The 25,293-nt window shown below is 31.9% G+C and overlaps 3 protein-coding genes across 3 annotated transcripts; all 3 read right to left on the bottom strand.

Annotated features, from left to right (window-relative positions):
* Positions 1–10,315: 10,315 nt before the first annotated feature.
* LOC134728015 (uncharacterized) lies at positions 10,316–11,749 on the bottom strand. The gene has a single exon (XM_063592415.1). It carries the CDS (start codon positions 11,747–11,749, stop codon positions 10,316–10,318), a length of 1,434 nt encoding a protein of 477 aa, XP_063448485.1.
* A 6,613-nt stretch (positions 11,750–18,362) lies between these two features.
* LOC134728014 (E3 ubiquitin-protein ligase TRIM45-like) lies at positions 18,363–19,418 on the bottom strand. Its single transcript, XM_063592414.1, has one exon. It carries the CDS (start codon positions 19,416–19,418, stop codon positions 18,363–18,365), a length of 1,056 nt encoding a protein of 351 aa, XP_063448484.1.
* Positions 19,419–23,253: 3,835 nt separating this feature from the next.
* Positions 23,254–24,903, bottom strand: LOC134728013 (E3 ubiquitin-protein ligase TRIM71-like). The gene has a single exon (XM_063592412.1). It carries the CDS (start codon positions 24,901–24,903, stop codon positions 23,254–23,256), a length of 1,650 nt encoding a protein of 549 aa, XP_063448482.1.
* Positions 24,904–25,293: the final 390 nt, after the last annotated feature.

Here is a 25,293-nt window from a genome sequence, read left to right as displayed (position 1 = left end):
ATAATCCAAAGTTAACCAATAAAAAATAAACACGCTTTGAATTTATACTGGTCACATTACAATGTATCATTATGTATTTGAAACTAGATTCTTTGTTTGGCACATAGTACGGTAAAGTGTGTGTGTGGTTTCCTTGAAAAGGATCGATTTATTATTTTTAAAGCTAGGATTTATTTTTATTTTTAATCAAAACTGAGACAATGACAAACTATATATGTAGTTATGGAAGTTGCTTATGTTTCAAGAAAGATAACTTTAGCAACTTTATAAACCAAACCGCTATTTGTAAATCATTTTATGATACTCCTTGACTGGATTAATGAGGTCATTTATCACATAATCTATAAAAACAGAGATCCACTCACATAAAAATGGCTGCTAGATTAAGCTACGATTATATTCATCCCAGAGTAGTGTACCACAATATCAGAATTTGATTACAATGACGGAAATCATTGTTAAATAACATTGTTTGTTGGTGTATTTAAAAAAAAATGTATCAAATTTAGAAGAAATAATTCAGTCAAAAAAAAGTAATGTTTCTTGTATATCAAAAACACATAAAATAGAGCAGACTGATCATTTTGTCCACAGATGCGAAAAAGGCTTATCAAATATACGAAACCAAAACAACGAATAGTTTTTCCTATTATGACGAAGGCAATCTATAAGTAAAACGCTTAAATCTTAGAATTAAAAAATCATGCATTGAATACTAGTAATGCATATCAATTCCTTCCACATAAAACACCCATTCTTACTATCATAGACGTGGTTTCATAAAAAATATTACAAATATCACAATTCCAGCTGTGATGCATCGAGGTGTGAAATTTTTGTTTACGTTTAGTATAATGTAACGATCGTTTGATGATATTTTAAAATACAATTGGCCAAATGAATATTTGGTAAAACATCTGGGTTAATCTCAATGAGACAATAAGTTAACGACACATACAGTTAAAAGACAACTGGAGGGCCGCATACTATATTCAAAAGGAGACCACAGAAAAGTACATACAAATTCAAGATATAAATCGTCCTCACTTTTTAACAGTTGTAAACAATGAGACAATAAGTCAACGACAAATACAGTTAAAAGACAACTGGAGGGCCGCATACTATATTCAAAAGGAGACCACAGAAAAGTACATAAAAATTCAAGATATAAATCGTCCTCACTTTTTAACAGTTGTAAACAATGAGACAATAAGTCAACGACAAATACAGTTAAAAGACAACTGGAGGGCCGCATACTATATTCAAAAAGAGACCACAGAAAAGTACATAAAAATTCAAGATATAAATCGTCCTCACTTTTTAACAGTTGTAAACAATGAGACAATAAGTCAACGACAAATACAGTTAAAAGACAACTGGAGGGCCGCATACTATATTCAAAAGGAGACCACAGAAAAGTACATAAAAATTCAAGATATAAATCGTCCTCACTTTTTAACAGTTGCTGAAATAATACAAGATCTCTCATAAACACCAAATGTTCGATCATGTTCTCAAAATAAAATACATTAAAGATAAGATATAAAAAAAATTAATGGTGAGATTTATAGCTTGTATTCACTAAAAGGTTTATTATGTGTCATAACTCTTTTGATTGATACCTTTTGTTTGATTATAATGACCGTTATGTCTGATGCACATCGCCCAACTGCTCATTTTCAAGTCAATCTTTAAACTGAATTAACCAATCAAAATCAATTTCGAGGCTTCCGATGATTTGAATTCAATTTTACCAAACAAAACAGCGGTTACTATTTTTTAAACTTTTTTCATCTTTAATTTAGGTAAAAAATCAATTTCACTGGCTATTTTTTGCAGTCCAAATCTTGACCATCTCCTGTTACTTCTTTCAATACATATTTGTTCGTTCCAAAAACACAGACCTTCTTTCCTTGTCTTAATTTAATACATATTTCCTCGTTCCAAAAACACAGACCTTCTTTCCTTGTCTTAATTTAATACATATTTCCTCGTTCCAAAAACACAGACCTTCTTTCCTTGTCTTAATTTAATACATATTTCCTCGTTCCAAAAACACAGACCTTCTTTCCTTGTCTTAATTTAATACATATTTCCTCGTTCCAAAAACACAGACATTCTTTCCTTGTCTTAATTCAATACATTAATTCATCTGATATTTGCAAGGTCTTGCTTCATTTCACAAAATCTGAACATTGAATCTTGTGTTTACAACACAACACACTGCACAAATATATAATATAATTGTAAAGATTTACCTTATTACAAACTATATCGGCTGTTCAAACGATTCGCACTCTCTCTGACATTGATGCCTCTATATAGTAGACAAACAGTATGAACTTTATCCATTTGAAACCAAATTGAAGTAATAAAAAAAAGGAATATTTTATTGTAATAGTTTATAATAAACAGTAACGCAATAAAGAACAGATTGTGAAATAATTTACTTTCCATATATGTAAACCATATAAACCTAGAATTAGCTAGTCGTCAAAACAAACAATAACACTGCTAAATTAAGAAAACTTACCTGTTGGATTTAAACGAGATCAACAGATTCAAAATTAACCACGACTTTTTTGCTGTTTAACTTGCAATACTGATTCTTGAAGCCAGCACTAAGACAATAATAGAACTTAATGTAGACATTATATAAGGATGATAAAGATATGTATGATATATTTAAACACTACCTGGCACTTTTATCAGTCTTACATCCTGCGACACCTCGGTTAAAAATAAATTAGAAAAAATAACAATTTCATGCTAAAGTCAAATAATGTTTTCTAATAATTTGATGACAAAAATCAAAAAAGACATAACCGAATATTACAATAGTTAATTATGCATGCGGCAGCAGATGTATTTTATTTTGTTTGCGATTTTATGCTTTAAAAATTTATTAATAAAGAAAAGCGTGAAAGCCAACATTCAATTTAACGACTTTCCAATACTGAAACAGCAATGCAATATTTTTTTTATCTATTAAGTTTGTACCCATTACTTTGACTAAAATAAATTTAGCTCGTGTAATTTTTATATAATTTTGATATAATGTTTATCATGTTATAGTTCTATGAACGTTTGAAAAAAAATTAAAATTTCAAAAAAACTTGAACCAATCACTTTCTTGGGAAATAATGGATAAATATATAGCAGTTTGACATTTTGGTCATTGAGAACCTTAATATTTCCCTAACACTATAACGTGTGTAAAACGTTTGGCTGATTTTACAAAATTATCTCCCTTCAGTCTTAGATGATCTTATAGGTACTACCTGAAAGAGGAATATTGTATGATTATTCACCTTACCGTGTTGATTTTTCACTTTTTATTTATACGCAATGATGGCAAATTACAGCCGTTACAGTTAGCGGAGAAACTATCAACAACATATATCCTATATGAATCTGAGGGTGGGGTGGGGGTGGGGGTATACAGTTCGGGGAAAAGACAAACAAAAACATTAATTCTATATTTATAAAAAAAAAAAAAGCCTACAAACAAATAAAACGAAAAACCTCGAATTAACTAAGCAGATTTGGTATGTAAAAACTAAATAATTAGTCCTTACTATTTTTTATTTTTAGTCATTGGTTTTATTGTATACCATATCTCTTTTTGTTGTTTTTTATCATAAAACTAATTTTCTTGCGGCTAAATGAAAGCATAGTTCGTTCATTTTCACTTACAACCGAATGGTTGGAGCTTTTAATGTAAGTTTCAGAAATTTTACTTGATGCAAGTTTAATAAAAGAATCATTTTCAAAACATTGGTTCTAAAACTGAACGCAAACTCGAGTGAAATTAAAGTTTCTCGTGTACCATGGGGGACACATTTCCATTTGTATGTTATGACCATCCTCATTATTATGGTATATTATAAAAACGAATGAATGTAGTTACATTAATAAGTTGAAGAGATAATTCCTATTTGATTTTTATCACAAATATTTACTTTAAGACTGAGCATGATTGCTATATTAATCTTACATAATAGCAACAAAACCACCATTACAAACACCTGCATATTTCTTTATATACTGAGTGCCAATGAAAACGCAACACTTGGTTTTTCAAAAATAAAATTTATATTAGAAATGATAATCTTTCAAAATAAATTGTTCTTGAAAATTAACAATTCTAACAATAGATCGATATAAAAAAAAATGTTTCATTGTCATCTTTCAGACGCTATAGGTAAACGAAACATCCAATGTCGAATCATCAACTCACAGTCCTAACAAAACATGTTACAACCCCGTTGTGCAGCGCAATCTCGACAGCGCCGTGGAATTGATCATCCCGGACGTGTAATGTAATCTCGAGGAATGTTATTCCACTTGTCCCGCAAATCAAACTCAAACTGAATTTATGATATTGGTGGTGGTTTTCATCGTCTAAACCATGTCAAATCTGATGCAAAATTTGCTCGATCAGACCAAAATCACGCGAAACACATGACTTTTGGCCAAGATTGGTGCAAAATGTCTATGTAATCAGCACGGACGGTTTTTGGTACATAATGAATGATGTTTGGTCTACAACATTCACTATTTACACCTGGTGGCCGTTTAGATGTTCCTAAGGAAATTTAGTGCTCTTTAACAATTTCTGCGGAAATGGTGCTTTACTGAAATTGCTCCAAATGATCTACCGTGACCACCATTGAACTCTCGTGACCTTTGTACAGCTATCAGAGTCAAAATCGAATATGTTTTAGACCAAATGTATCGGTCTGGCTTGTGCATTTCTTGCTTTTTGTACCCCGGGATGTGGCTTAATTAATCATTAAATGATCCATTTTGTTTGAATTTGTGAATGATTTGGGTTATTGTAGAGGCTACAACTTCAGTCTTGCTGTGAAAGGCTTCATTGGATCATACCCAAAACTGCATGTCGCTGGTTGTCAGAAAGTCCTGGCATTTACTCAGATGTTTATTGCAGATTCCTAACAATAATGGCGGGATAATTCATGCCATTATCCAAGCTTTAAATGACAAAATCGTGAAAACGGTGCGTATGTTGAAAAGCGGTGAACTCGGTTTATGTCCGATCAAAATAACCCTTACTTCGCTTTTGTACCAAAAATCACTCAACCGTTAAGTTGTTGTCAATTGTCTTAAAAGTAATTTTAAACCAACTATACAAAGTTCTAATATAAATAAAATAAAAAAGGATCAGAATTTTTTGAAAAACAAAAGTGTTGCGTTTTCATTGGCACTCAGTATATATTCGAACATAACAAACAGCCTCTACAATCTATGTACTAAGAAAAGGCACACAACTTTTACAGAAAAAATAGCAAATCGGCAAAAATGTGTCCGTGGCGAATACGTGCCACCTACTCTATTTTGTGTTTGTTCCTTTATTTTACCATGTACAAAAATTCTATATTTGTCATATAGCTGGCTATGCGGTATAGGTTGTCAATGTTCATGTTGTTTTACATGTATATTTACTTGCACTTGTATACATGTACGGCCTTGCCTCCGTCATTAATAACAACCAGTTTTGTGAAGTCTTCGTTAAAACACATTCCATATGTATGGTAAATGTTACTGTCTGTGTTCAGCATTTCTTCCCAGTGGTTTCCATCTGACGATATTCTTTGTATACTGTGAAAGTACTTTTATTCGTGGGGTACCAATTTTCGTGGTTTTCGTGGATGGCTTTATCCACGAATTTAAGTGTCCAACGAAATAAAACAACCATTGTCCAAATCAAGACATGGAATGATCCCCATGTATGTTTGACTACTGATATGATCAAGAGCTTGTTTTGAATATCGCCAAATCTGAGATTATTTCAACAGCAGTCACAGACCTACACCTGCATGCAAGATTGTACAATTTTATCTTTAATTACATATATTGTACAACTTTTGATCTTTTAATTCTCATAAAAATATATTTGATCGATGAAAGTCAGATTTCCAGTATGATATGCCAGTATGATTAAGTGTTCATTTTATATCCCTATAGTTCTCGTACACATGGTAAATAATAATGTTTTATGCTGGACTTGATTTTGATAAGAATTATTTGACAATTCAAAATACGTTTATAGCATTTGTTTATGTTACTGTTTCCTTTAGGTGACATGTTTATGGCCTAATTAACACCTTCCATGGTCTTTAATCTGTTGATCACTTTATCTTGGGTTAATTGGTGTTGTCATTGCGATTTACACGGGTCAATGTTTACTTTGCAATTATTTCCTTCAATCAAGATTTATCATAATTTGCAAACTTCGTGTCTAAAGGCTTTAATTTTTTCAATTTTTTTAAAGAAAACTAAAATCCACGAATTTAAAAACCCACGAACATGTAAATATTGCTCAAACCACGAAAATTGATACCCACGAATTAAAGTACTTTCACAGTATTGTGAGTTGTAAAACCACAAAAAAATAAATGTTCCTCTGTTGATCAAGTGTTACATCTGCTATTCCTGAAACGTTCTTACTGTAAACTAGTGTTCCATCTTATTTTACACAAAGGAGTTTACCAACACATCTAACAATCAAATGATCACGAATATCATCGTATGCTATTAAGTAAATACAATTTAATCCATGTTGGGTTGCTTTTAGAATTGCCCCATTAATGTCTAATGTTTTGATAGTACCATAATCACCACCAACTAAAATTCTGTCATAGATATAGGAAGATGTGGTGGGAGTGCCAATGAGACAACTCTCCATCCAAATAACAATTTAAAAAATAAACCGTTATAGGTTAAAGTACGGCCTTCAACACGGATCCTTGGCTCACACCGAACAACAAGCTATAAAGGCCCCCAAAATTACTAATGTAAAACCATTCAAACGGGAAAACCAACGGTCTAATGTCCAGCACTGATACCATAACATGTAAATCCGACTTGAACTTTGTTGTCCTTTGTCATCGTTGTCGTATTTATAAATTGTATAGACTTTTCGTCTGGTAGGGTAATAACAGCTCTGTTGGTACCAGGTATCACAATAACACTAAAAGGTCGATTGGAAAATGTCATATCTGTCTCATAATCTTTACAATCTCTGAAGACATAGAGTTTTGAATATGTTGACGAATTATGAATGAGGAGTAGCTTATTATCATGTGTGAATGACACATCCCGAAGAACATATACTTCCCCAGTTTTCAGTTGTACTTCCGTATCCTGCTCAAACCCAATAATGTTTTTCATTGGTTTTGCAGTTATCTGGGCCTGTTGACATTTCCTTGGGTTGTATAGAACATGGCATGGTTTAACCAACTCTAACAGTGACCCGAGAGACTCAAGCTTAACATCTTTATTTTCATCAAAGGTAAGATTGATTTCTTGTAAATTGGATACCATCAGCTGAATCTTGGCCTCGGGGCTATAAATATGTGTTACTTGTTGGCGTAAGAATATAAAGAGCTGATTCTTAGATCCATGATCTCTCAAAAAATCCATTTTGTGTGTATGTTCTATTACATCGACCAAGACTTTGGATATGTCTTGTTCTTGTTTGTTGATATCCATTTCATGTTTTCGTTGCAGTGATGTAAAACTGGTAGTTAGTTCATGCTCCATATCGACAATTTGATTCAACACTTTAGATTTCTCTATTGATTGTAAGTTTGACTGTCTGTTATCGATTAGAGAATTCAATGTTGTAATACGATGTGTTATGTCTTCCATAACATCGTTAAACAGTGCAACTCTGGAACTGAATTTTAAATGTACGTATTGTTATGCGTTTACTGTTTTACATTGGCTAGAGGTATAGGTGGAGGGTTGAGATCTCATAAACATGTTTAACCCCGCCGCATTTTTGCGCCTGCTCCAAGTCAGCAGCCTATGGTCTTTGTTAGTTTTGTATTATTTTAATCTTAGTTTCTTGTGTACAATTTGGAAATTAGTATGGCGTTCATTATCACTGAACTAGTATATATTTGTTTAGGGGCCAGCTGAAGGACGCCTCCGGGTGCGGGAATTTCTCGTTACATTAAAGACCTGTTGGTGACCTTCTGTTGTTATTTTATCTATGGTCGGGTTGTTGTCTCTTTGATATATTCCCCATTTCCATTCTCAATTTTACAATAGCACAATAACACAATGTTAAAGAGTGGATATTTAAGTACAGCACCAGGTCATGCGTTTTTAGTGGATTTCGTGTTTTTTAATATTTATTATTTATTAAAGGGCCCCAAAATTACTAGTGTAAAACCATTCAAACGGGAAAACCAACGGTCTAATCTATATGGTCCAAGGACACAGGGCCCCAAAATTTCTAGTGTAAAACCATTCAAACGGGAAAACCAACGGTCTAATCTATATGGTCCAAGGACACAGTTATCGTCCTTTGGTTTTCGTTGTCTACGAATATAGTCCCTAGTGGAAACAGTGTATAACTTGCATGTTTTATTAAATACACTTTCCCAATTTATTTATTTATATTAAATGTATGAAATATTAATCAGGGGGATGTAATTACATGTCAAAACAATTTGGGTGCTGAAACTTTATGTTAAGTAGTGAATTGGTCCAGTTCTAAAGGGTCAAATTTTATCACGTCTGAAGCTGTCAAACTGAATTTTACACCCCATTAACACGGAATTGTCAATATTTTGAGTTAGAGCTGGGAGAAATTTCTATAATTTTGATATTATTTGTCTCACTGGTAGTACACTACACTGTAAAAATATTTTTGAGAAAGAGCAGGTGCGATTTTTTTTAATTTGAATTTATTGTCTAAAAGAAATGCACTACGAAATAACTGTGTTCTCGGGCAATATAAACAAAACGAGAACGAGAATATTGTATATGTCCATTTGATAGTGATTCTGTGTTTTCAATCGATACTTGTGTTGAATAATTTGGCAATCCGTGATAATATTCATCAGAGTTTACGGTATCATAATTGTCTGATAAGGTAGGGAAAGATTGATTAGTTTGCAGAGCATACATACCATTATAATATAATCCAGAAACGGGTAAATGAGTGCGACCATAATCGTCATATTGTTTCATAGATCTTACAAAGCTGACGCCAGACAAATCCGACAGCGTTACCTTGTACACGCACGCTTGATCTCCCATTGTATGTGGTAAAAAAGTTTGAATTTATACCTGAAGTTTCAAACACAGGAATTGAATTTAATTTCCAAAAATTTTCCGCTGTTCGGTCTAACGTGACGGTACCCAAATTGCACCTATTTTGACAGTTTTTTCACCTACGTTTTTTTATGATGAAGAAAAAAATGTCCATACTGTGTTTTTTTTGTAGCCCTATCCTTCTTGATTGTATAGGTACACCAATTTGAATTTTAATCCATATTGAGTCATTGAAAAATGGGTTTGTATCAACCTCCAAACTATCCATGATTCTGTAATGAGGAGTACCCAAATTGCATCCATGCTTAGATTCACATCGTCAAAAGTCTAATAACCGGGCTTTTGTTTCATTTCTTCAAATATTTTTAACAATTGGATATTTGTCCATGCTTACTCTTCAAATTTTACGAAATGGATACTTATAATATATTGTATTTGCTAATTTTAAAAAGATGACGTTTTGATGACGTCGCATGTTGACGTTTTCGTACATTTTGCTTTTTCAGTAAACAGTCCATCTGTTGATAAAAACTGTGAAAGTTTTGTGTATATCTAAATTTGTTTACCTATGTTGAAAGACGTGCATAGTATCAAATCATAAAAATAAAAATTGTTTAGTCTCTAGGAAATCTTGTAAGATTTTTGTTGCTATTTTTTTCTAAATAGGTGCAATTTGGGTACTCGGTGCAATTTGGGTACCCTAACGTTACCCATATTTTTATATGATCCTGTGTGAACTTGTCATTCCACCACAACACGCTGATTCTATAAGTACTTGAAACTGATCCATTTATAAGTTCATTTAATGTGTCTGCTAAATGTACTTAAAATTAAATCCTAAAAAAAAATCCGTTAGCGGCAGATCAGTTTGAATTGTTCATTTCTACTTGGCTTTTTTTATCTTTTTTTCGAAGACTTTGTAAATATTTGTTTAACATTTGTTTGCTTGTATTGTTTGATTGTGCGTGCTATTTATGTACGCTATTTGTTTTTATTTTTTCCACTTTTATTCTTAATTTTTATATTATTTGTTTGTTTATTTTGTCTTTGTTTGTACTTTACTTATTTTTCTCCGAATATTATTTCCTCGTAACCGCAAATAAAAAGCGATTATTAAACAGATAATATAAAAAAAAAAGAAGTGTGTACTTATTGTGTATTTAAGTAACACGATGAATTACATAATATAATTTAGAGTATTCATGTTGTTTCAAAAAAAAACCATTTACTTGCATTTGTATACACAAACAGATTTACGATAGTTATTAATTACAAAGAGTTTTGTGAAGTCATTGTTAAAACACATTCCATATGGATAGTCAATGTCATTGTCTTTGTTCAACATTTCTTCACAATTTTCTTCATCGGATGATATTCTTTGTATGTTGTGGGTCTCAAAACCAGCGAAATAAATGTTCCTCTGTCGATCAAGTATTACACCTGATACCCCTGAAACGTTCTTACTGTATACTAGTGTTCCATCTACTTTGACACAAAGAAGCTTGTTAAAACATCTAACAATCAACTGATCGTGTAAATCATTATATACCATGATGTAAATATCCTCAGATCTTTGTCGAATTGTTTTAAGTATTTTTCCATTGGTGTCTAATGCTTTGATAGTACCACCTGTACCACCAACATAGATTCTGTCACGTCCAGCAGTGATACCATTACATTCAAATCCCATGTTGACTTTGTCGGACTTTGTCATCGTTGTAGTATTGATGAATTGTATAGACATCGCGTAAGGTAGGGTAATAACAGCTCTGTTGGTACCAGGTATCACAGCAACACAATAAGGTGCGGAGGAAAATGTTATCTCTGTCTCATAATCTTTACAGTCTCTGTAAACATACAGTTTGGGAGCGGATGATTTTATATTAGTAATGAGCAGCTTATTATCATCTGTAACTGATACGCTAAAAAGACTTTTTACCACATTAGTATTCAATTTTAATACTGTATCCTTCTCAAACCCTTGATTGTTTTTCATTGGTTCCGCCTTTATCTGGGCTTGTTGAAATTTCTTTGGTTTGTATTGAACTTGACATTGTTGAAAATACTCTGACAGTGACCCGAGAGACTCAAGCTTACCATCTTTCTTTTCGTCAAAGGTTATATCGAATTCTTGTGAATCGGATACTATCTGCTGAATCTTGACCTCAGCGCTATGAATATTTGTTACTTGTTGGCGAAAGAAAATAAAAAGCTGATTCTTAGATCCATGATCACTCAAAAAATCCATCTCGTTTTTATTTTCTATGACATTGACCAAAACTTGCGATATTTCTTGCTTTTGTTTGTTGATATCGATTTCATGTTTTCGTTGGAGAGATGACAAATTGGTTAATAATTCACGCTCCAAATCGTCAATTTGTTTCAAAATTTTGGATTTCACTGCTCGGATCTGCTTAGTAATTGCTGATTTAGATTCCTCCATGGATTGTAAGTTTGACTGTCTGTTATTGTCTAAAGCGTTCAATGTTGTAATAATATGCGTCATGTCTTCCATTACATCGTTAAACAGTGCAGACTTTCTAACATCATTCGAGGCAAGTTCCAATGGGAGTACGTTCTGACAAAGCCTGTGTTCATGAGATATGCCGGCTCTACAGCATACGATCTCATGGTCTGTGCAGTAATAATCCAATATCATTTCTGAATGGACATTGCAGTTTTTCTTCGCGGACATAAGGATATTGGATCCAAGGGACGACAGGTCGATAACATGGTGAGATTTGAAAGCTTTGAATCTGCAATGTGATTCTGCACAGTCTGTACAAAGTCTTTCTTCACAGTCAGAGCAATATTTTGTTGCTGTTAAAGACTTATTAGCTTCAGAGCAAGGATCACAGAAACTAGCTGATGCCATAGTAAACCTTCTGAAATAAAGGATTAATGTGGTTTGATTATACTCCAAATCATAATATTTGTCTACATATTCTTTTTTTAAGCCAGTTTCCATGATGAGCAAGATTAGCAGTAAAAGGTTAATAAATTTTGCTTGCGATCTTGTGATATGAATTAAACTACCACAGCTGAACCATTCATGTTCGATACTGTACCATAAACAAATCGTCTTGTTAAACTGAAGTAAAAGTTGGAGATTTTGAGTATATTTTAATAATACTATAATAATTTGATCATTTTTAAAGGAGTAGGTCCGATAAGGGACGATTATGGCCTCGAAATTTGGACACTTTTTAAACACTTAAGTGTCTATTTCAATGGATTCAATTAGTTTATGTGAAAGATTTTAACTGATTAAGTCATTAAAAACGCTCTGATTCAAGCTTAAATATGAATAATCTATCAAATATGTCAAAAAACGTCACTTTTCAGATGTTTTTTCTCAAAAATGAAAGTTGCCGCAGCCGTGTTCACCCTCAACCTTTATATATATTTGTATTATCATCAAATACAACTAACATTTCAATATAATGAATGAAGAAACCGTCCAAAAAATAACCAAAATGCTAAAATTTTGAAGATTTCAGTAATTTACCATGACTGATTGATGCTAGAACGCGATATTTGTGTATTGAATTTTCAAAACAGCTCATATGTATGTAGCAGAAGCATTTTACTTTCCAAAATATAGCTTAAAGTTTACATTTTCACAATTTTCTAAAACTGCTATATTTTGGGGCCAAAAGGAGTTCTTACTGAACCTACTCCTTTAATCTTTTCATAACGAGTACACATCTGAAACAACAATTAAAAATACGGTGATCCATTGCCTCAATCGGATCGTGCAAAATGTTATTTGTATATTACATCATGTATTATGATATGAAACTGGGTGAATGAGCTCATTGTTTCATGAAAAAATATACGCATGAATCCATTGTTGTGTTATATTGATATAGAAAGATGTGGTGTGAGTGCCAATGAGACAACTCTCCATCCAAATAACAATTTAAAAAGTAAATTGTTTGTTTATGGGTTTCGTATGACTTTGTTTTGTTTTTATATATTTTAAAGCAATATCTGCCCTAGAAAAAAAGGAATGTCAATAAACTCATCATTGATACCAGGATTGACATTTTGTATGTTTGTCAGATGCGCGTTTCAGCTACACAAGACTCATCATTTACTCTGGCCAAAAAAGTTAGAAGTTAAAAAGCATTGAGGACCATAAATTCCTAAAAGTTTTTTTTCCACTCTGACCATATCAATAATAATTTATGTCATCATAGAAGTGCTGACTACTAGGCTCGTGAAAACCTCGTGGAATCATAACACCACCAGCAGTGGCATTATACTTAACATCTAATCAAACATGTTAGGCTTATAATTGTGTACACCAGACTCGCGTATTGCATTTGTCGTCTACATAAGACTCTCAATTACGCGGGAATCAAAAATAATTGGAAAACCAAATCAATGCATAAAACCAAAAAATTCGTATAAATAACTACACTCGCCCTTTGTTTGATAAAAGTAAAATATTTACCCTACAACAAACGATATCGACCGTTTAAACGATTCGCACTTCCCTTACAGTGATTTTTACTAAAAAGTATATCAATTACAAGAAAACGATTCAGAGAAAGAAATATATTCATTGACATCATTTGCTTTTAAAAAGCAGAAACTTTTTATGCAACATATGTAAAAGATTAACAGAAAAATATGACGAAAGTATTGTGAAGATATTTGCTTTCGGTTTAAACGTCCATTTTATCAACCCGAGTTTAATGTTAAAATAACTACTTCAAAACTAAGAAAACATACCTGATGGATTTAAATGAGAACAGTACTACGAATTCTGCTAATACGCAATACTGGATCTTGAAGACAAAAAATACGTAGTTACCGTATCTTTATTTAATGTATGACGATTTTGAACACTATGTGGCGCTGTTAAATATATATCCGCCTAGTTACACTTCCTGGTTAAAAATAAATACGACTAGGTCAATTTAAAAAAATCAAAGAGTTGATTGCTAGAGTACCAAATAATAACAATAGATAATCATGCCAGCTACAGTATATATATTTGTTTTTTCGATTATCATTTACGGAAATATTGACACAGACACATGTCTTATAACATGTATAATGCAGAAAAAAACAATAATGTAAATTTGTTTAAAGATGTAGATTTTATATTCACTCTAAAATATTTTTTCTCATTTATCCTTAATAGAAAAAGATGGACAAGTAGTAAATAAAGAGGAAAGTCAAAGACAGACACACAACAAAATAGCCAAATTTGAAAAAAAAACAAAAAAACAATCGACCTAACCATGTTAACGTTCATTAAAAAAATTAAGAATACAAAAATTTAACGATACCATACGAAATAATACCAAACAGTGTGCATAAACGTACCCTGTTTTGATATTAAAACGAAATGAATAAACCACGTATCCTTCATTTTCAGTCAATTATAAGTGTTTTAATTGAATGTCATCTTTTCTTTTCTTTTTTTTTTCTTTTTTTTCTTTGTTCTTTTTAAGTTTTTTTTATATGTGTTGCAATGAGTACTTTGATACTATCCACTTATTCATATACAATTGTTGCAGAATCGGACCGATGCATAACAGAACATAGATACCTGTCTAATTGTAGGAGAATAATTATTCATCCTCTCTGGTAGACTTTGGGCTGTTTGTATCATTTTCATTGGTAACTAAAGTTAATATTGTATTCTCATGATTTCATGTATTTTTTCATGTTTTTTGTATAACTAAATTCTTGCTACTAAAAAAGACTACACGTTTGAAAACGTCTGTGCATAAGTTCACCATTCAAATAATTTTGTATATTAATTTCTAAATTTATTGAGTAATAATGGACTATATGGTCAAAAACGTACTAATGTTGTTTGTTTAACTTCTACCTTATATCCCTATCAAACCAAAATAAAAAAAGCAACTATTAAACTCAAGAACCCGCCCGTTTCTATCTATGATAAATACAAATTCAACGATACGAAATTACCAGGCACATGCTCTAGAAGAGTATGGTTAACAGTTTAAACACATTGGTGGTCACCTGAAACAAACAAATTCACTGATGGTAAACAAAAATCACATAGCGTTCGATTAAAAAGTCTTGCATCGAAAGATTTGTGTAGGCAGGAATCTTCTGGAAATCACATCCATTGAAATTTTACACACATGTTTAAATTTGCACAATCTTTTTAGTACAGTGTGTTATACATCAATGAATCAGACTCTCTTTTCCTAAAAATAGTAACCCATATCATACTGTGAAACTTTTTCTTACACTTCAGTTTAATTCAGGGATGGTAAACTAGTAATTATTTTAGTCACTTTGGCTGCATTACAAAATATTAACTCCTTTAGGTTATGAACACGAAACTGTTAAAACGCTTGAACAACCTTGCCTTTTTTTTGATTTTTCAGCTTGACACAAACTTAAAAATTAACATTTTCTGAGGTTTATCTTACATTGTATATTTATGATGCAATGTCTTATATATAAGTAGATTAAATTTTGAATAATAACTGACACAAAACGGTATTTTTGATTTGACAAATTATTTCATAATAATAATTTACTAGAGGATATAAGCTTTGAAATTTGCTTTAAAAAGTGTTAGGAATCATTTGGAACAGAGGAAAACCAACAGTCGTTCATTAAATTGTATTTAAGACTATGACGAAGATTTATATCCTCATATTAAGTAATATACGAATTTAGAAATAGTAAAAACGTTTAGTAAACCATGTATTATTTGTTATGTTTTAGTTTTGTCTCTGTATATTTGGATATAAGGAATTTTTACAAAAATGTCAAAGCAGTTTTTATTTCAATTTATGTTCATAATTGGTTTCTTCAACACAAATTTACATTTGTCTGTTTGTCCTTTTAATTTTTAACCATGGTGTTTTCAGTTTATTTTCGATTTATGAGTTTGACTGTCCCTCTGGTAACTATAGTCCTTGTTTTACAATAGCCGCAAATCTAAAATGATATACAGTTGCTTCCCGATTGTATGTTACAAATTAAAACAAACCATTTTCTACTGATTAACAGAAATACAATAAATACCAAAATATTCAGTATAAATTATTAAATTCTTCATGTTGTAGGTCAAAATTAAGGAATCTCATGATCAATTACTTCTTCACGATAATCCTTTAAGAAATATCATGATCAATTACTTCTTCACAATAATCGTCTAAGAAATCTCATGATAAATTACTTCTTCACAATAATCCTCTAAGAAATCTCATGATCAATTACTTCTTCACAATAATCCTCTAAGAAATCTCATGATCAATTACTTCTTCACGATAATCCTCTAAGAAATCTCATGATCAATTACTTCTTCACGATAATCCTCTAAGAAATCTCATGATCAATTACTTCTTCACGATAATCCTCTAAGAAATTTCATGATCAATTACTTCTTCACAATGATCCTCTAAGAAATCTCATGATCAATTACTTCTTCACAATAATCCTCTAAGAAATCTCCTGATCAATTACTTCTTCACAATAATCCTCTAAGAAATCTCATGATCAATTACTTCTTCACAATCATCCTCTAAGAAATCTCATGATCAATTACTTCATCACAATAATCCTCTGAGAAATCTCATGATCAATTACTTCTTCACAATAATCCTCTAAGAAATCTCATGATCAATTACTTCTTCACAATAATCCTCTAAGAAATCTCATGATCAATTACCTCTTTACAATAATCCTCTAAGAAATCTCATGATCAATTACTTCTTCACGATAATCCTCTAAGAAATCTCATGATCAATTACCTCTTTACAATAATCCTCTAAGAAATGAAAATTTCAAACGTAGGTCGTATGATTGTATTTAATAAATATAATTAAGTATCCATTTCAAAATGTATTTTTATTCAATTGAACACTTCACAATCCACGCATTTCAACTCAAAAGCAATATGCTTATAAAATTATCATCATTCTCTTATATACACCAACATGAGCATAAGGAATGACTTCCAGAGTATGTATTTCTTAATCTTGATAGTTCTTTCAATCATATGGTATGTGAATATGATTTTTCAAACGTATGTCGTATGATTGTATTTAATAAATATAATTAGGTATCCATTTCAAAATGTATTGTTATTCCCTGGCATGGTTCATCTGACCTTGACCTCATTTTCATAGTTCATTGGTCTGTGTTAAGCTATCTTGTTTAATGCATAACAATACATGTGGTTTCTAAATTAAAGTACCAATTTCAATATTTTGAGTGCAGATGAATTGTGTAAACATTTGAATCATTTCATATATTGAATCTACAATTTTATTTTATTTTTTGTGGTATTTTATTTTTCTTTGTAAGTGAGTTTAAATTGTTCATTTCTATTTGGCTTTTTCATCTTTTTTTCGAAGACTTTGTAAATGTTTGTTTAACATTTGTTTGCTTGTATTGTTTACTAATGCGTGCTATTTATGTACGCTATTTATTGGTTTTTTTTTTTTATTTTTCCACTTTTATTATAAATCTTTATATTCCTTTTTGTTTATTTCGTCTTTGTTTGTACTTTACTTATTTTTCTCCGAATATTATTTCTTCGTAACCGCATAACAAAGCGAAAATTAAACAGAAAATATAAAAAAGAAGTTTGCACTTTATATGTGTATATCTAAGTAACACGATAAATTACATAATATAAATTCAAGTACTCATGTTGTTTCATAAAAACATTTACTTGCATTTGTATACACGAACAGATTTACCTTCGTTATTAATTACAAACAGTTTCGTGAAGTCGTTATTAAAACACATTCCATACGGACGGTAAATGCCATTGTCTTTGTTCAGCATTTCTTCACAGTTTTCCCCATCTGATGATATTCTCTGTATGTTGTTGGCATAGTAACAACCGTAGTAAATGTTACCACGCCTATCGCGTGTTACTCCTGCTAAACCTGAGACGTCCTTGCTGTATACTTGTGTTCCATCTACTTTGATACAAAGGAGTTTGTCTTGACATCTAACAATCAAATGATCATGAATATCATCGTATGCTATGAAGAAAATATTATTAGATCCTTGTTGAATCGTTTTTAGAACTGTCCCATTGGGGTCTAATGTTTTGATAGTACCACCTGTACCACCAACGTAAATTCTGTCACGTCCAGCAGTAATACCATAACATGTAAATCCAACGTTAACTGTGTTGTCCTTTGTCATCTTTGTCGTATTGATGAATTGTATAGAATTCTCGTTAGGTAGGGTAATAACAGCTCTGTCCGTACCAGGTATCACAACTACACCATGAGGTTCGGAGGAAAAAGCTATCTCTGTCTCATAATCTTTACAGTCTCTGTAAACATACAGTTTGGTATCGGATGATGATGTATTAGTAATGAGGAGCTTATTATTATCGTCACTGATACACTCAAAATACTTTTTACCACATCAGTATTAAATTTTAATACTGTATCCTTCTTAAACCCTAGAATATTTTTCATTGGTTCTGCCTTGATCTGGGCTTGTTGAAATTTCTTTGGTTTGTATTGAACTTGACATGGTTGGACATACTCTGACAGTGACCCGAAAGACTCAAGCTTACCATATTTCTTTTCGTCAAAGGTTATATTGAATTCTTGTGAATCGGATACTATCTGCTGAATCTTGGCCTCGGCGCTATGAATATTTGTTACTTGTTGGCGAAGGAATATAAAGAGCTGATTCTTAGATCCATGATCTCTCAAAAAATCCAACTCGTTTTTATTTTCTATAACATTGACCAAGACTTGCGATATTTCTTGCTTTTGTTTGTTGATTTCCATTTCATGTTTTCGTTGGAGAGATGACAAAGTGGTCGTTAATTCACGCTCCAAATCGTCAATTTGATTCAAAAATTTGGATTTCACTGCTCGGATCTTCTTAGTTATTGTTGATTTAGATTCCTTCATAGATTGTAAGTTTGACTGTCTGTTATTGTCTAAAGCATTCAATGTTGTAATAAGATGCGTCATGTCTTCCATAACATCGTTAAACAGTGCAGACTTTTTTACATCCTTCGAGGCAAGTTCAAATGGGAGAACGTTCTGACAAACCCTGTGTTCATTAGATATGCAGGCTCTACAGCATACGATCTCATGGTCTGTGCAGTAATAATCCAAAAGCATCCCTGAATGGACATTGCAGTTTTTTATCGCAGGCATCAGTTTATTGGATCCGATGGACGTCAGGTCGATAACATGGTGAGATTTGAAGGCTTTGAATCTGCAATGTGATTCATCACAGTCTGTACAAAGTCTTTCTTCACAGTCAGAGCAATACTTTGTTGTTGTTGAAGACTTGTCAGCTTCGGAACAAGGATCACAGAACCTAGTTGATGCCATAGAGAAAATTTCTGAAAACAAATGAGATATGACTGAGCATGGAAATAGTAGTGTAAAGCATAGCAAAATCAAAAGTCTTAATATTACTGCAAAATTACAAAGACTGTGATCTAAGATAAGATTACACTACGGTAAAGAGAAAATGCAGTATTTTTTCAGAAAACCAAAAATAAGGGACAAATAATCCAAAGTTAACCAATAAAAAATAAACACGCTTTGAATTTATACTGGTCACATTACAGTGTATCATTATGTATTTGAAACTAGATTCTTTGTTTGGCACATAGTACGGTAAAGTGTGTGTGTGGTTTCCTTGAAAAGGATCGATTTATTTTTTTTAAAGCTAGGATTTATTTTTATTTTTAATCAAAACTGAGACAATGACAAACTATATAAAAATTATGTAGTTATGGAAGTTGCTTATGTTTCAAGAAAGATAACTTTAGCAACTTTATAAACCAAACCGCTATTTGTAAATCATTTTATGATACTCCTTGACTGGATTAATGAGGTCATTTATCACATAATCTATAAAAACAGAGATCCACTCACATAAAAATGGCTGCTTGATTAAGCTACGATTATATTCATCCCAGAGTAGTGTACCACAATATCAGAATTTGATTACAACGACGGAAATCATTGTTAAATAACATTGTTTGTTGGTGTAATTAAAAAAAATGTATCTAATTTAGATGAAATAATTCAGTCAAAAAAAGTAATGTTTCTTGTATATCCTATTATGACGGAGGCAATCTATAAGTAAAACGCTTAAATCTTAGAATTAAAAAATCATGCATTGAATATTAGTAATGCATATCAATCCCCCCCCCCCCCCACATAAAACAAAACATTTTTACTATCATAGGCGTGATTTCATAAAAAATATTAGAAATATCACATATCCAGCTGTGATGCATCGCGGTGTGAAAAACAGTTTTTACGTTTAGTATAATATAACGATCGTTTGATGATATTTAAAATACAATTGGCCAACTGAATTTTTGGTAAAACATCTGCGTTAATCTCAATGAGACAATAAGTTAACGACACATACAGTTAAAAGACAACTGGAGGGCTGCATACTATATTCAAAAGGAGACCACAGAAAAGTACATAAAAATTCAAGATATAAATCGTCCTCACTTTTTAACAGTTGCTAAAATAATACAAGATCTCCCATCAACACCAAATGTTCGATCATGTAATGATGTTCTCAAAATTATTACTGCTAAGATTTGTAGCTTGTATTCACTGAAAGGTTTCTAACGTGTCATGGCTCTTTTGATTAGTACCTTTTGTTTGATTATAATGACCGTTATGTCTGATGCACATCGCCCAACTGCCCATTTTCAAGTCGATCTTTAAACTGAATAACCAAATCAAAATCAATTTCGAGGCTTCCGATCATTTGAATTCAATTTTACCAAACAAAACAGCGGTTACCATTTTTTATACTTTTTCAATCTTTTATTTTAGGTAAAAAATCAATCTCACTGGCTATTTTTTGCATACATTCAATACTTTCAATACATATTTGTTCGTTCCCTAAACACAGACCTTCTTTCATCATCTTAATTTAATACATTCATTCATTTGATATTTGCAAGGTGTTGCTTCATTTCACAAAATCTGAACATTGAATCTTGTGTATACAACACAACACACTGCACAAATATATAATATAATTGTAAAGAGTTTCCTTATTACAAACTATATCGGCTGTTCAAACGATTCGCACTCTCTCTGACAGTGATGTCTCTATATAGTAGACCAACAGTAAGAACTTTATCCATTTGAAACCAAATTGAATTTATAAAAAAACGGAATATTTTATTGTAATAGTTTAACAGTAACGCAATAAAGAACGAAATATGAAATTATTTACTTTCGATTTAAACCATATCAACCTAAAATTAGCTCGTCGTCAAAACAAATAATAACACTGCTAAATTAAGACTTACCTGTTGGATTTAAACGAGATCAACAGATTCAAAATCAACCACGACTTTTCTGCTGTTTAACTTGCTATACTGGTTCTTGAAGACAATACTAGAACTTAATGTACAAATTATATAAGGATGATAAAGTTTGATGTATGACATTTTTAAAAACTACGTGGCGCTGTTAATTGTCTAGTTTAATAAATCAAACAAATTTAAAATTTAATGCAAAACGATTTTTCAATAAATCGAATATTTTTTTGTGAGAATTTGATAACTAAAAAAGCTAAAAAATAAAAAAAAGACATAACTAAAATATTACAATACATAATTATCATGATTATACATGCGACTGCAGAGGTTTTTTTGTCGTTTTGAGGTTTTAAAGGTTTAGTGACACAGAAATGTGTTAAAGCATACTTAGCTGTGTTATGCTGTTATGCTATTGTTTCAGAAAAAAGGTATATATGCTATAGTTTCAGTAAAAGGTAAATATGCTATTGTTTCAGAAAAGGATAAATATGCTATTGTTTCAGAAAAAAAAAAATATGCTAAGGTTTAAGAAAAATGGAAAACGTTTGGTACCATTAAAACGTTTAATCCCATTACAAATGATTGCACCTGTCTTAAGTCAGCAATCTGATGTACAGTAGTTGTCGTTTGTTTATGTAATTTATACGTGTTTCTCGTTTCTCGTTTTTATATAGATTAGACCGTTGGTTTTCCCGTTTGAATGAATTTATATTACACTAGTAATTTTGGAGCCCTTCTAAGCTTTTTGTTCGGTGTGAGCGAAAAGCTCCGTGTTGAAGGCCGTAAATTGACCTATAATGGTTTACTTATCTAAACTGTTATTTGAGAGGAGAGTTGTCTCATTTGCACTCATACCACATTTACAATGCTTTCTATCTATTAAGAGGAATATTGCATATACTACTTACCGTGTTGTTTTTTCACTTTTCATATATTCGCAATGATGGACAATTTAAAACACCCGTTACAGTTCGGGGAAAGACAAACAACAACATATATTCTATAACATACAGTATAATGTCAAACTTTTTCAGTAGCCAGTGATTCTTTTTAACATGATTACCTTAATGGATTGATATAAATCGTTGACAGAAACAAACATCAAGATCAAGAAAAAGCATTAGAACGGAAAAGTTTGATTAAAAAATTCTGTATTTAACTTTAAAAATTTACCAGAACAAACTTATAATCATCATTACAGGTGCCCTAACGCAGACAGTTGCAATCATGGGTAAGACAGAGGGTTATGCAGAACGATTGGAATTGTTTTAAGTATAAAAGGAGAAAACGATAGATTAGTAAGTTACTAAAATATTCTCTTTCGTGAATAATATATGGGTATAAGTCAGATTCTCAGATTCGCTGCAAACTCTTTAAAAGTCTTTAGATAGACATTCCAAAAAACGAATTTTGCATTTAAACAGAATGTTATTTGCTATTGTAACTGCTGGAACATCACCATGTTTGTCTGTAAACAATGATAACGCATCGATAAACCATCGTTGCTTAAATTTATAGGAGTTTCACAAAAACAAGATTTAAACAAACAGGATGTGCACATAAACAAAAATAATCAAAAAATGAACAAATCATATCTTGCTTTGATTGAACTAGCTGGTTAATTTAATTGTCAATTTGTCTTAAACTGCTAAATGAATTCTTGATAGACTATCGTGTATTTATTACACATTAAAGATTAGAACTTCACACAGTTTTTAAATGCAAATAATGAGCGGCATTGCTAAAAGTCAGGTTTTATTGTAAAAAAACCAACATCTTCCATAGTTAGACTAAAAACTATACTTTTTGTATATAAGTTACATTTTGATAAAGAAATCTAAATTCTTTGACATATATTTTCACTTGCATTTGAATACATGTACGGATTTGCAACCGTTATTAATAACAAACAGTTTGGTGAAGTCATTGTTAAAACACATTCCATACGGACGTTCAATGCCATTGTCTTTGTTTAGCATTTCTTCACAAATCCTTCCATCTGATGACATTTTTTGTATGTTGTTGGTCTCATAACCGCCCACATAAATGTTCCTCTGTCGATCAAGTGTTACTTCTGCTATTCCAGAAACTTCTTTACTGTAAACTAGTGTTCCATCTACTTTGATACAAAGGAGTTTACCAACACATCTAACAATCAACTGATCTTGTAAATCATTGTATACCATGAAGAAAATTTCATCAGATCCTTGTCGAATCGTTGTTAGAATTGTCCCATTTGTGTCTAATGTTTTGATAGTACCACCTTGACCACCAACGTAAATTCTGTCACGTCCAGCAGTGATACCATAACATGTAAATCCCATGTTGACTTTGTCGGACTTTGTCATCGTTGTCGTATTTATAAATTGTATAGACCCCTCGTTAGGTAGGGTAATAACAGCTCTGTCCGTACCAGGTATCACAGCAACAAAAACAGGTGCGGAGGAAAAAGTTATCTCTGTTTCATAATCTTTACAGTCTCTGTAAACATACAGTTTTGAATATGTTGACGATTTATTAATGAGGAGTAGCTTATTATCATGTGTGATAGACACATCCCAAAGAACATATTTTTCCCCAGTTTTCAGTTGTACTTCCGTATCCTGCTCAAACCCAAGAATGTTTTTCATTGGTTCCGCCTTTATCTGGGCTTGTTGAAATTTCTTTGGTTTGTATTGAACTTGACATTGTTGAACATACTCTGACAGTGACCCGAGAGACTCAAGCTTACCATCTTTCTTTTCGTCAAAGGTTATATCGAATTCTTGTGAATCAGATACTATCTGCTGAATCTTTGCCTCAGCACTATGAATATTTGTTACTTGTTGGCGAAGGAATATAAAGAGCTGATTCTTAGATCCATGATCTCTCAAAAAATCCATCTCGTTTTTATTTTCTATAACATTGACCAAGACTTGCGATATTTCTTGCTTTTGTTTGTTGATTTCGATTTCATGTTTTCGTTGGAGAGATGACAAAGTGGTCGTTAATTCACGCTCCAAATCTTCAATTTGTTTCAAAAATTTAGATTTCACTGCTCGGATCTTCTTAGTTATTGTTGATTTTGATTTTTCTATTGATTGTAAGTTTGACTCTCTGTTATTGTCTAAAGCATTCAATGTTGTAATAAGATGCATTATGTCTTCCATAACATCATTAAACAGTGCAGACTTTTTTACATCTTTCGAGGCAAGTTCCAATGGGAGAACGTTCTGACAAACCCTGTGTTCACTAGATATGCAGGCTCTACAGCAAACGATCTCATGATCTGTGCAGTAATAATCCAATATCATTTCTGAATGAACATTGCAGTGTTTCTTCGCGGACATAAGAATATTGGATCCAATGGACGACAGGTCGATAACATGGTGAGATTTAAAAGCTCTGAATCTGCAATGTGATTCTGCACAGTCTGTACAAAGTCTTTCTTCACAGTCTGAGCAATACCTTGTTGCTGTTAAAGACTTGTCAGCTTCGGAACAAGGATCACAGAAACTAGTTGATGCCATAGAATGATTTCTGGAAAAAAAAATAGTAAATAAAAATGAAATGTGTTCTTCACGTTTCTAATCAAAAGGTTTTTTCTTCATTTTCTGTATTCAAGCCAATTTTATAGAGTAGTTTTAGCAGTTACAATTTATCAATTCATGCATGCAAATTTGTACATAAGATGTTCACCATTCTAGAATTGAAGATTCAATTTCCTTTTTAAAGAAGAAAAAAACAACCATCCGTTAACTAATAGCAGAACGGCGTTTTGTTATAAGATTGGAATGGTATATGACTTAAAACTACCGACAGTAAACCATTCATAGTGAATACCGTTTTATAAATGAGTCGTCTTGTTGACACGTCGAGTATACTCTAAAGCGACCAGAAAGAAATATATAAATACCTTA

The sequence above is a fragment of the Mytilus trossulus genome, chromosome 8 (genome assembly GCF_036588685.1).
Source record: "Mytilus trossulus isolate FHL-02 chromosome 8, PNRI_Mtr1.1.1.hap1, whole genome shotgun sequence".
Classification (NCBI taxonomy): domain Eukaryota; kingdom Metazoa; phylum Mollusca; class Bivalvia; order Mytilida; family Mytilidae; genus Mytilus; species Mytilus trossulus.
The sequence above is the reverse complement of the archived record's forward strand: the minus strand, read 5'-3'. Positions and strand labels throughout refer to the sequence as shown.